Source organism: Aythya fuligula, chromosome 18 (genome assembly GCF_009819795.1).
Source record: "Aythya fuligula isolate bAytFul2 chromosome 18, bAytFul2.pri, whole genome shotgun sequence".
In the NCBI taxonomy this organism is placed as follows: domain Eukaryota; kingdom Metazoa; phylum Chordata; class Aves; order Anseriformes; family Anatidae; genus Aythya; species Aythya fuligula.
Genome location: NC_045576.1, coordinates 7,548,041 through 7,564,894, shown reverse-complemented (window position 1 = coordinate 7,564,894; position 16,854 = coordinate 7,548,041). Strand labels below are relative to the sequence as shown.

The 16,854-nt window shown below is 42.5% G+C and overlaps 1 protein-coding gene across 2 annotated transcripts in view; it reads left to right on the top strand.

The window, feature by feature from the left end:
* The window catches only part of HLF (HLF transcription factor, PAR bZIP family member), a 31,938-nt gene continuing 15,084 nt past the window's right edge, over window positions 1-16,854 (top strand). Inside the window, exons 1-2 of one of the 2 annotated variants that reach the window (XM_032199843.1) lie at window positions 1-236; window positions 1,217-1,552. In XM_032199843.1, coding sequence (XP_032055734.1) covers window positions 131-236; window positions 1,217-1,552 — 442 coding nt within the window. In that variant the 5' untranslated portion in view covers window positions 1-130. The remainder of the gene's footprint in view (window positions 237-1,216; window positions 1,553-16,854) is intronic. The other variant, XM_032199844.1, reaches the window with a different exon arrangement.

Here is a 16,854-nt window from a genome sequence, read left to right as displayed (position 1 = left end):
GCGCCCCGAGGCCCGGCCAGGCTCGGCTCTGCCCGGCTCCCCCCCTCCCCGCTCCCCGCTCCCGTCCAGCAGCCGCTCCGCCAGCCGAAGGGGAAGGAGCCTCCGCCGCCGCCCCGAGGCAGAGCCCACCATGTCGCGGCCGCTCCCGCTGACCCCCCCGTTCCTGCCTCCCACCTACGGGGTGCTCAAGTCCCTGCTGGAAAACCCGCTCAAGCTGCCGCTCGCTCACGATGACGGTGAGGCTTCCCCCGGCAGCCCCGACCCCCCGGCCTTCCCCCCGCCCCGAAATGGCGGCCCCCGCCCCGATATCGCCGGGTTTATTCTCATTTTGTGCTGCCCCCCCCGGCGGTGAGGTAACTGCGGTGATGGCCCGAGGCCCCGTGCTGCTCGCCGAGCCCCTGCGGGGGCTGCCCGGGGCTGCTGGCGGCGGTCCGGGGGGTGCCGAGGCACGGCGGGGGGCAGGAGGCTTTAGCTGTTTAAAACCTTGCAAATATTTGGGAGAAATTCCCAGTTTCCCTTAAAACCGTTTGTTGGAATCACTGGGTGTTGTGGGAATAGGTAGGAAACGGGATTTTAACTTTTATTTATGCTTTCGTGCTACCCTTGAATTTTTCTCTGCATGTCAGAATCCCTCTTCTGTCAGGCTTTAAAAAAAAAGGCTGTCAGGCTTAATTTAGTGATGTTAAAACATTAGTAAGATTAACATCACCATAATTTATCTGAATAATACATTATTTTATAATTTACTGCATAGTATGAGGCAGGCAAAGCAAGCAAAACAAATTTAATTTGACGGCTACTTTGCTTGTGTAAGGACTAGCAAGGCTAGGACCTTAATTATTATTTTTTTCAAGTGTGACAAGATAATAAATACCTAAAGTTGAGGTCAAGACCATTCCTTTTCAGCAGAATATAGCGACGTCTTCCAGCTTGTTTTAGCTCAAATGCTTGCTTTTAAGTCCATTAGTATTTATTGAAGCTGACGTTCAAATCCATGCACGCAGTGGAATTGTTAACTAAAAGCAGGGGGAAGGTTGGATCCTGCAGAGCTGCTCAGTTGATGTGACTTCTCTTCTAACCAGAGGGAATCAAGGGGGTTATTTTTGTAAAGCAGGTATTCGTTTTCTACATTTCCTGAGAGTGCAGGGAAAATAAGTAGAAGCAGTGATATTTCTGTAACTCAGCTCTTATATATTTATTATGTGTTTTGTTTAAGCATTTGGTAAAGAAAAAGACAAAGAGAAGAAATTAGATGATGACAGCACCAGTACCACAGTCCCTCAGTCAGCTTTCTTGGGCCCAACATTATGGGACAAGACACTGCCATATGACGGAGACACTTTCCAGTTGGAATACATGGACCTGGAAGAATTCCTCTCAGAAAATGGCATTCCACCCAGCCCAAACCAGCATGAGCATAGCCCACACCAGCCAGGTCTCCAGCAAGCTACCTCAGCATCACCTTCTGTCATGGACCTCAGCAGCAGGGCTTCTACTTCAGTCCATCCAGGCATGGTGTCGCAGAACTGCATGCAGAGCCCGGTCAGACCAGGTAAATCAGCCCTAAGACCTTCCTATGGATTTTGGCGTGAGCCTTCCTCCCCACTGTAAATCATTACTTCTCACTGTACAGTTGGCAGGCAGTTTAGAGAGGGCCAATATGATTCATTTGCATGCAAAAAAAAGCCCCACTCTAGATACTGCTAAGTTGCTCCACGGGGATTTTTGGTTAAATTATGTCAGGAAGCTGCAGGAATTCCAAGGAAACTCCTGTCACCTTTTCTTCATTGGTAGCCTAGCTGTTGGCAAGCAAAAAATACACAAGCAGAATAGTAATGCGTAAATGCCATGGTGTTAAATAAACAGGGAGGACCATGAAAGTGAGCGTTCCTTTTCTTGACTAGTATTTGATGCAAGAGCATAGGAGACTTAGCGTAAGTAATTATTTTGAAGATGAAATTTAAAGATGGTGCTTCCTGTTTGGAATTTTGGCTGCAGTCTTATTCTGTACTGAACACAGTAAAATTTGCCACAATATGTGGGGCAGGAACTACATTTTTAACTGCATTATAATCTTGGTTAGAGCAGAATAAACTTAAGTGTAACTCTGACCAGTATAGATAAATTACCTCTACGGTTACCTTAAGCTATGGGAAAATAAGGCATCATGGAGTCAAGTTCTGATCATAATGTGTGTTTCAAACCCGTTTGGTATCAGTGGAAGTGTTCTATTTGTTTGTTAACACTTTAAATCATCCCTTTAGAAGCAAACACAAATCCAGAATAACTGCTATGGCTTGACACCAGCATGGCTGAGATCGTGGTTTGGGGAGTTTTGTTAGCATGAAAGTTTGGAAAACATGGAGCTTTGCTCTTTTTATTAAAAAAAAAAAAAAAAGTTTAAGGGTGAGTTATTGTGCTCTTCTGCTCACACAAGGTTTGCTAGAGCAAAGTGAGCTCTTGGGAGCAGGAAACCACTCCTCTCTCTTCTGCTTGATCGCTTGCCATGCTCAGCGTGCGAAGTCATTGTCAGAATCATCTGATAAGGAGGCAAAATAAATAAATAGAAGGACAAAAGTTGTGGAGCAGGATGAAGTGGAAAAGTCTTAAAATCTACAACATTCCTTTCTCATTAAAAAGAAATAAAATACCCCGCAAAACCCCCCAAACCTGTCAACAGACTCCTTGGCCCCACGTCAGATGTGTGTTTAGTTGTGGATTTCATTTACTCACATTATGTGGATTTTACTTTTTGTATTTCAATTTCAAGGCATTTCATAGTTAACCAGTAACTCATGAGGGTTCACAAAGTTGAAATATATTTGGAGTTGGCAAGAGTGGAATATTTAAAAAAAAAAAAAAAAACCTACCCTGATTTTCCCAAGCCAGTTCTTATAAATAGTGCGGGTATGCTACCCCATTTTCTGTCACTTCTGCACACAAAATTAAAAGCAGATAATCCGTCCTCATTCTTTTTTTAAGGGAGGCTGGTTTTGTGCCAGGCTTTTAATGATCACCTGTCAGAATTTATTTGTAATCAGCTGCCTGCATGACTTGCTTTCATTTCATTGATTTTTGGGTTTTTCCCTAAGCTGTGTACAGCTGGGGGTTACAAACTTTTCTCACTAAAACTGTATGCTTATGTATGGCTGTAAAAGGAGTCAGGTCTCTTGGGGTAGGATAAAATACCTTAGTCTGAAGGTATTTTTTTCTCTATGCCATCTTGTCCTAAGAATAATAGGTTTGGATTTTTTTTTTTTTTTTGAAAGGGTGAGCTCCATTCCATTTCTTAAGATTTTTTCCCCTGTTACAGATAGGTACTATGACTTAATTAACAGTAGTCTGGTTTATTGTCAGATTAATGTATTTTTTTGTGCTGTCATAAAAATCTGACAATCTTTTTTTGTAGGGATCGTCGTGCATTTTAGCATTTGAGTGATCTTTAAAATACACAGTATTAAAAACATTTCTAGTGAAAATAAAAATGATCATTTAAAGTTGTCATAAAAGCGCTGAGGCAAATGTGCTGCTTTGAAATATTAAAGTCAGACTGGAGCTAAATGTTAAAATTATTATAGTGGAGCCTTTTGGTTAATAAATCTTATAAGACCTTTAAAGACTCTTTTAAAACTGTCATGAAGTAAGGTTTTTTAATTGGTGTGAGTTACTGTTTCAATATATGTGGCTGTTGTGACTTGTATTATTATAATAAACTCAACACAAATAGTATGAAGTTCACAATTTCAATAAAAATTAATTCCACGTGATTGTATTATTTTTAGGAAGACTGAATTTTCTAGGTGATAGTAGTTCTTAAAATGTTTTGTCTCCACTGATCTTTATCTTAATTTTTTGATGGCCTGTTTGAGTGTATGATGTGGACTTGGGCTGAAGCAAGAGTCAAATGTTGTGCTTCTCGCATCCCTACTTTAAATGACTCCACAGAATTTAACATCAGTATATCACATGTAGCTGGCCAAAAATCCGAGACTTGCATAGGCTGTGTACGGGGAAGGATGTGTACATGAGTGTGGATACCAAACATGTCTCCCATGCGTGCGTGGTGTATCTCAGACAGAGGTCTACACAGAAGTGACATAAGATAACTTAATTTTGTGCACGTGTTGAAGGGCAAGCCTTACCTCTCTTTAGAAACTAGTGGTGTCACCTAGATATGTGTTTTATACCACCTCTGGAAGAGATCTGAGAATTTGCATTGCCTTTCAGTGAGAACTGGGGTCAGGCTCAGCAAAGCTGGACTGACCATGGCTCTAAACATAATATTACAAGATCCTCGTGGATCTTGTAATAGTGGGAAACTAATAAACAAAACCCAAAACAACAACAAATGGTTCCTTATAAATTTGAGTTTTTTATTTCCAGCTTGCATTGTCTGGTTATTAGAAAAATGTGTAGTCTCACCAGTTTGTCATTTATTATGTGAACTATAGCAAATAACAAAGTAAGCACCCGCTTTCTTGTAAATTTCTGTTTCGGCAATCTATGCAAAAACTGGTCTTTGTGGAGAGAAGGGATGCAGGATAATGTTCTGTGGTGGTGTTTTTTTTTTTTTTTCAAAACTGGAATCTAAAGTATTTAAGTATTTCTTTTTCAGGGTATCACTCTAAATCAAAATGCTATTTATTAATTTTAGTGTTGCAGACCGTCATTTGTTGTAACATAGATGTATCTGAAACATTATTTCTCCCTGTAGTGGGTGCTGACTAGTTGGTTGCAAATTAGTCTTTCTCAGTAAAACAGTTATTTTAAAACTAGCTTTTTAAGCTACCTGTTACTGCAAATGTTTTCTTGTTTCTCCATCTGTTGCAGATCTTTTGCTGTTTTTTTGTTTGCTTTTTTTTTTTTGGTTGAATGTAAATCGCTGTGGTGTCATTTAATGAAATTGGGAGTATTCATAGCCGTTTGTATATAAAGGGAGTATCATGTTTTGAAGTTAGGTGCTGGTTGCTATTACCTGGCTTTTTTTCTATGGGTAACCCTTATTTGGGTAAATGGGATAGCAGCATGAAGGGTTCGCATGGAGTGAGTGAGAGTTCAGAAGCATTAGCTAAGTCTGGTGGAAGACTCTAATTAGAGGATTTCTGTTCTTCGAGATTTAGATGTGAATTTTCTGTTTGCAGCAAAAGCCTTGGCAACAGGGCTATGTCGGGGGGGATACTGCTGACACAGTGATATCCCCTGTGTTGTCACAGTCCTGCTCCTTGTGGCGGATAGGGCCATGGGAAGCTTAGGGAAAAAAAACTCCTGTCTTAGCATTCCTGTGACAGTGGTTTTCACTCTGCAGTGCCTGGATTGCTGGTGCCTTAGACTACTTGCAAAGGATCTGCCAAAGATTAAGGGGAAAAAAAAAAAAAGAAAAGCAAGCTTTGTAATCTGTTGCAGAAATACAGATGTGAGATATCTAGAAGTCTTCGCTTTCGGTGACAAAATAAGATTCAGAGGTGCATTCATCAAAAAGCTGAACACCATTTCTGTTTGAAGTGTGCTCCCCTCAGCCCCCTCTTGGAAGAACACGAAGATTTATTAAATGCTCTATTGTACGTACTCAGCAGAGAGATCTCATCTAGAGCACATTATCTTTTACTTCTTGCATGTATACTGAATCGTAACGACTGACACCAGGCAGAATTGGGTGGGTTTTGGTATTTTTTTAACTGGTTTGTGATAGGCGTATGCCGACGGGGATGGTTTGCTCTTGCTCCATCCGGCCACTCGGCTGCATACTGGGAATGACTTGGTGAAGGGGGCAGCCCACAGAAGGGTGTGTGCAACACTCCCTTTATTGTAGTCTTCCTTCCCCTGTGTTTCTTAACGTGACCTTCTCTTCCAGCACAGCCTTTGTAGTGTGAAGGGCAGCATTCCCGGCAGCCAGCTCGTCTGCGGAACCCTCTCCTGAGCTCTAATCGCTGTTTACAAGCAGTTCAGGGTTGCGTGAGCCATAACGTGAGCCCCGTTCCTTAAAGGTGAGGGCTTCTACCTGCAGCCAGCACTGAGAGGAGCTGGGTGCTTCCCCATCTTTGGTGTCCCATGTGATAACAAGGGAATGACCAGCTAAACCGCCCGGCAGGCTGTACCAGAGCTGCTCTTCACATTGCCTCTCACGTGAGGCTCTGAATGGCTGCTGCCTGCACCACCATGTGCTCTGGGCACGTGGCAGTCCCCTGTGCAGCCTGCTCAGCACGGCTTTTGCTAGAGCAGCAGGCACGCGTGCGTGGCTGCGTGCTCCTGCCATTACCAGCCGGTGCCGAAATTGCAGTCAAGTGGAAAAGCGCAGCTCTGCGCGCTGCGAGGGGAAGGCAATATCCAGGCAAGCCTCGCACGCTGCTTTCTGGATCAAAGGAAGATGCAAAATATATTCTGGCAAATATTAAAAATAGCCTGTCACATGATAACAAGGGGAAAAAGTGCTGAACGAACAAGCCTTGTTAATGCTAGAAGCAAGAACACTGTGTCTCTTTCAAAAGATCTAATTTTAATATTCGCTGTTAAATGTTGATTATTAGTTAAATAATTGCTCAACTACGTGAAAGAACTTGAAGTTACTTAGGAGTTCAAACAGTAAACAGCAAGAAAGGTCTTGGGTTTTGTACTATATGTTTAAAATGTGCCTGGCCTGATGCTTGAGTTCTCCTGTGGAGCAGTGCCTTCCACACAGATCCAGCTGTGTAAGCATGTAAGGGCTGTCTGGTGTTAGCAAGAGGATATGCAGAGGGAGCAGTGTGGGTTTTGTCCCTTGAGTAAGGTGTTTGAGGAAGAGTTGAACTTGTTGCACTTACCTAGAAAAATGCTGTGACTTTCTCCTAGCCTTGCTTCCCAGTTCAGAGTGTTTGCCTGACTGGTTGTCTGCTGCAGGGGTCTGACTTTTAAGAAGCGAGTACACCATGAAGTCTTCCATGAAACACTATGTTAGAGTTAAGAGACGAGATGTCATCAGGAGATGTATACGAAGACAATGATGCTATCTGATTAGATGAAGCTACGAGGAAACATCCTAAATTGTTGCAATCTGTACATATTCATATGACAACAGATTGGCAGTTGTGGGAGCCAGCAGCAGCCAGACTCTGCCCAGTGAATCCCAGCGATGAGTACTTTACTCCTGGTGTGGTGCCACTGATTTCAGCCCAGCTTGTTGACTGTCCTCCTTCAGCAGCTCCTAGGTGGAGCAGCAAAATGTCACCATCCATTCTCTTGTCACTGATCTTTCTGGACTTCTTAAGGGGGGTAGCTGGTCTCAGCGTACCAGTGGAGATTTCTCAGGATGGAAGAACATACTTGACATGAGTAAAGAGTACTTGAGTTCATTTGAAATCAGAAGCTTGGCTGGCAGAACATCGTGCAGCTATTTAATATTTGTATTACACGCTAACATAATCATTAGCTTGCTTCTGAAAAGTCTTACTTTCATAACAAAATATATTGCAATATTTTGTCAGAATTCCACAAAAGACTGTGAGGATCAGGAAAGAGCACTTCAACAAAGTTATATGCAAGAAAAACGGTGATTTGAGCTATTCTGTGTGAGGTAAACGGCGAAGGCTCTGTTTAAAAAAAAAAAAAAAAAGCAGTGCTTTAAAGCAAACCTCAAATCCAGTAGGAGCTAATGGAGTAAGTTGTATGTGAGGAGTAAATATAGAAAATGGATGTTAAAATGCACATTTATGTCAAAATGAATACAGTATAAACAGATTTTGTAGCTTGTATGGCGGTGTTTCATGAACAAATGGCATTGAAGGAGCCAGCAAACAGTGTTAAAGAAGCTGTCTGTCACGAAGCTGAGCTGGGACCTGAGAGCTTCAGATCTCACATAGGGAGAGCTAACGCAGGCAGGTAAGGCAGTGTCTGGTAGGCATTTCATCAGGGTTTTTTTCTGCTGGGGTTCTTTAGGGCACTTCAGCTTTGTGTAACTGAGGTGCCACCCATCAAGTTTTAAATGACTACAAGTTATTGTTCAACCTCATTTTCTGACCAGCTTTGAAGCTGTTGTATAGTTCTGCTTCCCTGTCCCATTCTCTGGTTGAACTAAATCTTGCCAGGGCTAAATTCAGCCCAGATTTTCATTGTACACCATCCAGCACCCTTGCTTAGCGTCTCTGATGTGGCACTCTTTTGCTTAGGGGTTCTCTGCTCAACTCTTAGAGAAACAGCTTTAGCTTTTCATCTTACTGCTAGTATTCTCTTGTTCATATTATTTGCTGTTTAATGAAAACAGGCATCGAGGATTTTGACACCCTTTGCTCATAAGCTTGTGCTTTGGTGTGTGGCCACTTGTAGAACAAAGAATAAAAAATCCAGATTGCGTTAGGGTCCTAGAAAACTCGGGTCCTCATTAACTGAAGTGAAGATGTAAGTTATTACTGGAACATAACTTGGCAGGTACCCATGGATCAATGTTTTAGCATGCGTTTACTACAGGCAGATGTCAGAGTGAACTACAGCAGTAGCTCATCTGTGACAAAATGTCATCCTTAGATATTCAGGTGTATAAGCAGAGAGGTGAAAACATATTTTGTGACAAAGATTGGTTGAAGACGGATAATGGTTTTAAAGGAAAAAAGTTCTTTTCCAATTAGCCTTAGGGAGCTCAGCTTGCTATAAATTCTTTGTTCTGGAACGTGGCTGTGGACAATAGGTCAAAGATTAAGTAATTCATTACAGAGCTGGTTGGTACTCCTGAATTTAATAAACAAATGAATGAACAGGGCTCTCCATCCCCAGCAAGATCATTACTTTGTGTGGCAATGACTGGACCTTAACTTTTTTGGAACACTTGTAAGGCTTGCCACTCTTAATTCCTGTATGTGGATGCCGTGTTATTTGAGGTGACCTGATAACTCAGCAATAGTAATGCAGAGGAAGGCATCCAAAACTGAATTTAAATGCGGTCCCATTAGGAACTGCTTATAACTTGAGATTATGAGGAGGCAAAGAAGGAAACTGTAGATTGCCTTTTGGAAAAGGGAAGGAACAGTAACATGAAACTTTGAAAGACAAAATATTCCTGCAGAGCTCTGTTTTATGGAGCAATCCGTGTTTAGAGACTACTGAAATAATAGTACTAAACCTTCTCCTGGAAGCCTATGTTACTCAAGGTTGTGGAGTATAAAATAGACTCAAAATAAGAGGGGCTGCACTGAAATAAAGGAGGCAATTCAAAATGCTTCAGTCACTTTCACAAACTCACCATTGCAAGGTTTGGAAGTGAGACCCACCCCAGCAAGAGTCTGTCTCAAAACCAGCTGGGTGCTTAGTAAGAAGGAACTGGCACTCAAAAACAAATTCTGCTCCTCATCACAACAGAGAGGGTTAAACTGATTTAATTTGAAGGAGCCTGCAGCAATCAGACATACCACTGTGTTCCCTCTCTTTGTGCTGCATAGTGGAAATACAGATGTTAATGACGTCTGTAATCCCTGCAGCTGTGGCCCCGTGTTACAGCATGGGGCATTTGGCCATTTTGTGTATGTAACTCTTGCAGCTCCCTCGCTGATTGTGGTAGATGGATGTTGCGGATTTTCTTGCCTGATTTGCTGTGAAAGCAAACGTTATGCTAGGTGTGTGGGGCCTCTTGTGTGCTCCTGATTGCGATTTTTGAGTATATAGGCTGATTTTAGGCAAATGTGGCAAGCAAGTTGAGGTTCTGTTAGAGTAATTACACTGCTAAAATTTCATGAAAATAGATGGCTGGATATGATAGGAATATGTTAGTGAGCAGGAAGAGCTGTAATGTAAATGTGCGTTTTCTATATCAGAGAATTTGCATAAAACCTTTAAAACGCCTGATGTGTGTGAAGTGCTTCGGTGAGAGCTGACACCCTTCTAGACACCATGACATGGTGATTCACTTTGAGAAACAAGTCTGCAAAAACTACGTTTAATTGGTTGCCAGCGGGTGTCAAACTTTTTTCCACCATTATTCTTCCTTCAAAATCCTCATCTCCTGGAGTCGTGTGATTATGTGACTCTAAGGTTTCATTTAAAAAGAGAAGTTGGAAAACCAGCTGTATGATTTGCAGGCGAAATCCCAAAAGCACCAAACCCAGGTAATGGAACGATCTTGATCCTCTCTAAAGTTATTTTACCTAAAAAGCTGAATGTTTGTGCAACCTTGCTCCATCCTGTTCCTCTGGTGCAGCAGAAGCGCTCCAGCTCCACTGCCAAATTTGAAACTCCCTTGCAGTCAGCCAAGTTTAAATTTGAGGCCTGTTATCTTATCACAATTATTGCAGTATCACATGTGGGCACACGGCCAAGTGACCTTGTGTATGTGTCCTGCCATTCATTCTCCGCAGTGTGTTTCAGCCCGAGTGCTCTGCACAAAGCTCCCTTTTACAGCTTGTTCTAATCAGTGTAACTTTCCACCGGGGTCTGGGGTGGAGGTGGGTTAGAAGTGAATGAGAAACATGGGACAGTGAGAGTGGGCTAAAAATGTTCAGGGATCAAAGAGAAAAGTAGGTCGTGGCAGGGTATGTGTGCTGGGAGGAGGAAAGGGGGAGCGGGAGCTAGGGGAAGGCTTGTTTTCCTATTGGCTTTTCGAAGTTGTGCAATTTAAGAATTGGATTAACCTGATATGACTTTGTTTTTCTGCCAGATTAGATATGTTGAGTTTCTTGGCATTGTGAATTGTACAGTACATTGTGTGCTGTAAATATGGGTGTGTCGGGATAAAGCTGTAATGACACAACACACTTGCAGTCTAATACGGCGCTGCTGGGTCGACTCCCCTGCTCCCTTCGCGTCCCCTTCCCTCTGCCCTGAACGCACATACTTGTCAGGGCATTTAGGAGTTTGTTACAACAGAACCACCTTCTGCTTCCAGCCCAGCACTGAGATGTTTCAATACCCTTTTTGGTAAGGTAATGCTTACCTGAGTCCTGAAAGTACATTTGGTCTGACACTGGCATCATATTGTGGTATATACTATATGAAGTGTCTTTTTTTCTTTTTTCTTTTTTTTTTTTTTTTAAAGAGGGGAAAAAAGGAGAAGGAAAAGAAAGAAAAAGCTATATGGAAACTCTCGAGTTTCATCCTGCTTTCTCAGAATTAAGTTGGAGAAATTTTATATGGAAATGTTACAATTTTTTTTGCTTTGCCTATTTTATTTTATTTTTTTTATTTTAAGCTAAGTCTAAGACATTGCCTTGAGTGTAATTTTGGGAGAGTAAAATTCAGGTGCAGATCTGGAGTTACTGCAAGTGCCAAGCTCAGTGCCACTTGAGGTTCATCACAGCAGCGTATGGATGTCTGCATTAAGTTTTGATGACAGTGTCAGTGTATATTTTTTTTATATGTTCCATGCATTGTGAGGTAACTTCATGTGGTACACCCATCATGTACGTTGGGCCAGCCCCACGGAGGAGCCCTGTTCTCTGTGCTTACTGCAGGGTGAGGGTGAACAATGAGGGCTTGGGCTGAAGGCAGTGCAAGCTGGCACCTGGAGCTGGGTGGTCAGGACGGCCCCAGTCCGCTGGTGAACGCTGCTCTGAGGAGTGCTAAGGAGTGTGCAGGCTCTGGGGAGTGAAACAGAATCGTAGGGCACCCCTGTGTAATTCCCACTCTCAGGTTTCCAGCCCTCTCCTGGGACTGCAGCTACCCAAGCAGGTTAGTCCCAAGGTGCTGACCACAGCCTGGCCTTTGTCACCAGCTGTGTAGGGGCCTGCCCTCTGCACCACTGTGAGTACAGTGATAAGCAAGGGATTAATTCCCCTGTCAGTAGTGAAGACTATGTTTCTTGGAAGAGAAGAGCGTAGATATCCAATATGGGTTTAAATTAGATACCGAGATTTTGCCGTGTTACTTAACTGCATTTCCCTAATGCCTTACTCTACCTCACATTGGGCAAAATGCAGTGTACTGATAAGGTGCAGGTTTTTCTGAAGTGGTACTGGTCTGGTCCTTATGGTGATTGAGCCATTTGTTGAGAGTAACATGGGCTGAGTAAACGGGAGCAGGAAGTTGACCGTCTGAACACCTGCATCATGTAACTATGCTTATGTGAGAGAATTAGATGTAGAGCTTAGGGATATGGTTTAGTGGGGACTGCTAGCATTAGGTCAGAGGTTGGACTCGATGATCTTGAGGTCTCTTCCAACCTAGAAATTCTGTGATTCTGTGTAATTAGGAATGAGTACAGCATAGTTGAAGTTAACCTGCATATCCACCTTTTGAGGAGGTTAGACCTCAAGCCTTCAGTTACAAGTGTTGGACAGCTGCAGTTTGGGTGTCTGTTTAAAACACCTTTTTTCTCAGTTGGTATCTCAGCACTTAAAAAAATAATAAATAAATTAAGGCCTAGATTGTCCAGGCTCTGAGACCTGACATTCATCCCTCCACAATCACGTGGCTGCTCGCAGAAGGGCTGATCTCTGTTGGACTGGACTTACTGCCAGGCTTAGGACACACTTTTCCATATTCTTATCTGTTCAATTTTCTCAGTGCGACGTGGTTGAAGTCATTGTTGAAAGTCATGGTAGTTTCTGGAAGCTGTTCTGAACACGTGAATAGAAATCATGAGCCAAATAGAAGGAAAGAGCTGGAGGTGTAATTGTCAACTCGTGTGTCTCTCAGATTTCACCAAATACTGCACGTGTCTAGGTTATCAATTTATTTCTGTTAGAAAGTAAACAAAGCTCGCTTTTCTTAGGTGCTCTCAAGAGCGTTTCATCTGCATTGCTCTTATCTGCAGCAGGGATGTGCTTCTTGGGGCTCATTTGGAGGCTTCTCTTTCTGCTCCCGCATGCAGCGTGCTCTCAAGCATCACGTGCACCTCTGCTGCTGGCCAGGGATGCTGTTGATCCCTTCCTGAGTCGGTTATTTGAAAACGTTATCACTGCTATCAAAATATACTACCTTATAATTGGGGCAGCTTCTAGTCCATTATGCCCTGTGTGTTTTTTTGGATTGAATCCTCTGGCCAAGTTTTATCTCACTTCGTGAATGTTCCTCAGTGCTCAGTACTACTGTCTGGTGGCTGTTCAAGTAGCGTCAGCAAAATCTGAGCTGGGGGGGCCGTGTACCACCATCAGATTCATAACTTTCCTTTACTGGGCCCCACCCTGAGAGGCCTAAGTACCTCTTATTCTCCTGCATACGGGATTTGAAGCTGTGCAGTGTTTTTCTGAGCTACTTACAAGAGGCTCTCCTAATCCTGTACCATGAAGGATTCACAGTGGCTTTTCAGAATCAGGTCCTTTCAGGGTCTGCATGCTTGAAGGTGTTGGTGTTTAACTGCTTATGTCCAGGTGAATGCACGGTGCTCAGCACCTCCGCAGCATGTGCTCAGCCCTGTGAGCCCAGTCAACCCCGACTTAAAACAGCCCTGTCGACACGTGTTGAAGCAAAACCCCTTAAGTGATTTTTCTTCTGCCCTTTAGTTTATAGCCTGTGGCTTGTTGTTTCCCACTTTCTCACGTTTTCCCAAAGCCGCTGGTGTGTACAGTCTGAAGATCACATTTAACCAACACAAGGAAATCAGCTTGGCCCGACTGGCTTCTTTATCACGTGGCTGAGAATGTGTTCACTCTGTTCTGCCAGACTATGGCTAGCTGAGCAAAATACAGTGAAGCTCTGGGCTTCTGGCCAAGCTTTTATTTCAGTTTGGAGCTTACAGCCACATATTTGCTATTTGGCAGGACATCCACTGGGGTATATTTGGATAGTAATCTAGCATTGTTTTGCTGCCTTTTTCTTCCTTTTTTTTTTTTTTAATACACAAATAGTATAATCCCAACACTTACTTTGGCCAGTCTGTACAAGATTTCTCAGTGTGCACCGTTATGTACATGCAGTCAGAACTTGCAGTCGTGACCTTTGGTAAATATAAGTCAAAGCAATTAACTTTCTTTTATTGAAAAATTCTTGATGTCCTACTCTTTGCCCCCTGTGTGCCGATAACGGAGCTATGTTGTTACTCTTTCCAAGATCAAAAGCTTCACTAGGGTTTGATTGAAGTCCAATTATGGAAGGAAGTAGCTTTGCTGGAGCTCTGAAAATAGCAATAATTGTTAAAATAATAAAGTCTGTCCTTGTGTGTCTTTATAATCTGTAAAACTTCTTTTTTAGGGGAAGGGGGTGGCTTTCCTCTAGTTTCAAGATGAAAATATTAGCAACTATCTCAGGGAAATAGGAGTGTGCTGTTAGAAGAACAAGTATCCCACTCAGGGTTTGGTACTTCAGCCCTGTTCTGCATCCCAAGCTCGCCTTCCTCCAGAGCTGTTTGCATGCAGCCTGACTCATGCAGGAAAATAAAGCTGGATTTGATTTTTAACAGTATGGGAGGCTTTGGGTTTGGGGGGATAAAGGCTTTATGATGCAAACTCATTTATTTTTCTGTGAAACAAAAATGGGCTTTTCAGAATACAGTGTGTTTTGGAAAGTTGGCTCTGGATTTGAAACCCTAACATCTCGGATGGCACCCTTGAATGAAAGAATAGTACAAAAGCACAAGGCTTCAGAAGGGGGCACAAAACATTATCGCAAGCAGTGGTGTTACTTTGTGAAGGGACATATGTCTCTCTTGAAGCATGGGGGTTTTGTGGGTGGTTTCATACAGGCAGTAATCAGCCTGGAAGCCTGTGCTTGTGGCTGCTTTATCAGACTCCTTGAACTGTGTCTGAGCAGACAGGCACTAGTGAATGCTGGCATACTTCTCCCAAAATCTTTGTTGTTCTGTAGAATTTGTATTTACAGATGCCTTCTCTTAGTGTCTCCTGCATCCTCAGAAAGAAGAGAGCCTGGGAGAAAGAAACCTGCAGGGAGTCTCAGCTGGTGTCGACTGACAGCTTCAGGCAGGGAGAGCTTGGCTCTTGATCTTAGAGCTCGGCTTGTGTAAACGTCCGTTTATCAGCACTCGGTTAATTGAAACATCAGGACGAATAAATACAAGTTGGGATGAGAATATGGAGGATGCTAAATGAATCTCTTCCAGCATTTTTCACTGATTGCTGTAGGTGCTGCTTTGATAATACATTTATGTCTAACTAGAGTTTTAAGCTTAGATAAACTGTGGAAAAATGTTTTGTCTTTTTTTAACCTCATGTACGTATACATACAGCTTATATAGGACAGTATAAATCCCCATGTGAAAATCAGCTCTCTTGTACTTTCTCTTTACACAGCTGGACTCAAGAACACTAATTACTTGAGTAAAATCTTTGTGTTATACATGAATGGTATTGATTATTAAGCCCAAAGGGTTTTACAGATCCAGTGAAGCCCATTGATTGTCACACTTCTCATGTGAATCTTTAGAACTATAATTTTTTTTTTTTCTTAGCCCCTTAAGTTACCAGGACAGGACCTGTTTTATTTGTGAGAACCTTGCTGTTATGCTCTCTCTGTTGCAGTGAGAATTTAGCCTTCATTTGCTTCAGCATTTTTGAAATGGATTTCTTCTGGCCATAAGATAGTTTTAAGATTTGTTTTATGTCTATTAAATATTCTGCCTAAAATAGTTCAGTTCCTTGCTCTTACTGGGTTTGGATGGGTCACTGCTCTACGAACTGCTTCATTGCCTTCTGAAAATCTTGGCTTAAAAAAAAAAAAAAAAACCACACACACAAAAATACAACCCTAGTGAGGGGTACCCTGTTGGTCGGCTTAAAGATGTTTATACAGTCAGCAGCTTTAGCTGCTCTCTGAAGCAGCCTTGCCTGATCTCCAGGAGCTGCTGAAACCCATCAAGCAGGTTCCTGTTAACCAATTATCCAGTTAGGCAGAAAGAGGAAAGGTGTTTCTGCTGCTTGTTTTTCTTTGCAAAGTTTAACCTGTTCTTCCCCAAGCTTCCGTTATTGTGAGCAGTTGTAACTCAGCAGTAACAGCAAGGTGAGTAAGAACAAGGTTAGAAGGAGTCTCTGGTCTTGCAAATACTGAGCTGTGTCAGTGTCTAGCCCCCAGCTGGGCAGAGACGTGCAGTTTCCAGCATAAATCCAGACACTGATTCTTAGCTGTAAGTCCTACCTGGTGTTCATCATCTAGCTTTTTGTCCTGCATTTTAACAAAATATTTACAAAAACAAGTCAAAACACTCCCTACCCCAAAGCCAATAATGAATGTCCCATTGCTGCCAGAACAAATCTGTTGGTTCCCAAACACTCCTGCTGGGGCTTATTGGAAGACTTCAGTTGCTTGCTATGTAAGTGGTGCAGGTGATGCAAAAAAAAGCTCTTTTCTCACACAGCTTTTAAATATATGCTCAGGTGCTACCAGACAGTGTGATTGTCCACATCTGACCATCTTCTGCAGTGATTGATAAGACAGGACATGTCTGTGACTGTTTTATTGGCTATCAGTGCTAGATATGTCTGCCGAGTTCAGAGGGATTGTCAAGTGACTGTGCAGTTGTCAAACAAATAATTTTGCTTGTGGTTACTGGAAATAGTAAGTGAGTGGGTGGGATAAGGTGAAAAGACTCCTCTCATTCTCTACTGGAATTACGAGTATAATTGACTTTCATGACTGCTGTAGCAAATGATAACTTGGTGAAGAATTTTCTTCCTTCCTTCCTATTAGTTCCATCAGTAGCAAAATCTCCATGGATTCTCTGACATGTAACAGAGCTCATGAGGCTGCCTTTCGGTCAGGGAATTAAGAATTTCTTTGATTTATATTGTTTTCACAAAGCTTGTTAGTAATATACATTTGAGACTGATATGTGTCTGCCAAATTTGTTTGAAATTGGCCAACAGTTTGAAAAGTTTTTGGGAAGAGGCTACACAGTTGTGCACAGCACGGCCACACAAAATTCATTTCTTTAGGAAATTGATCTAAAGAGTAACTGTAGTGAGGCACTGAAATGGAGCTTGCAAAGTGATCATCAGAACTGAAGGCTGTTTG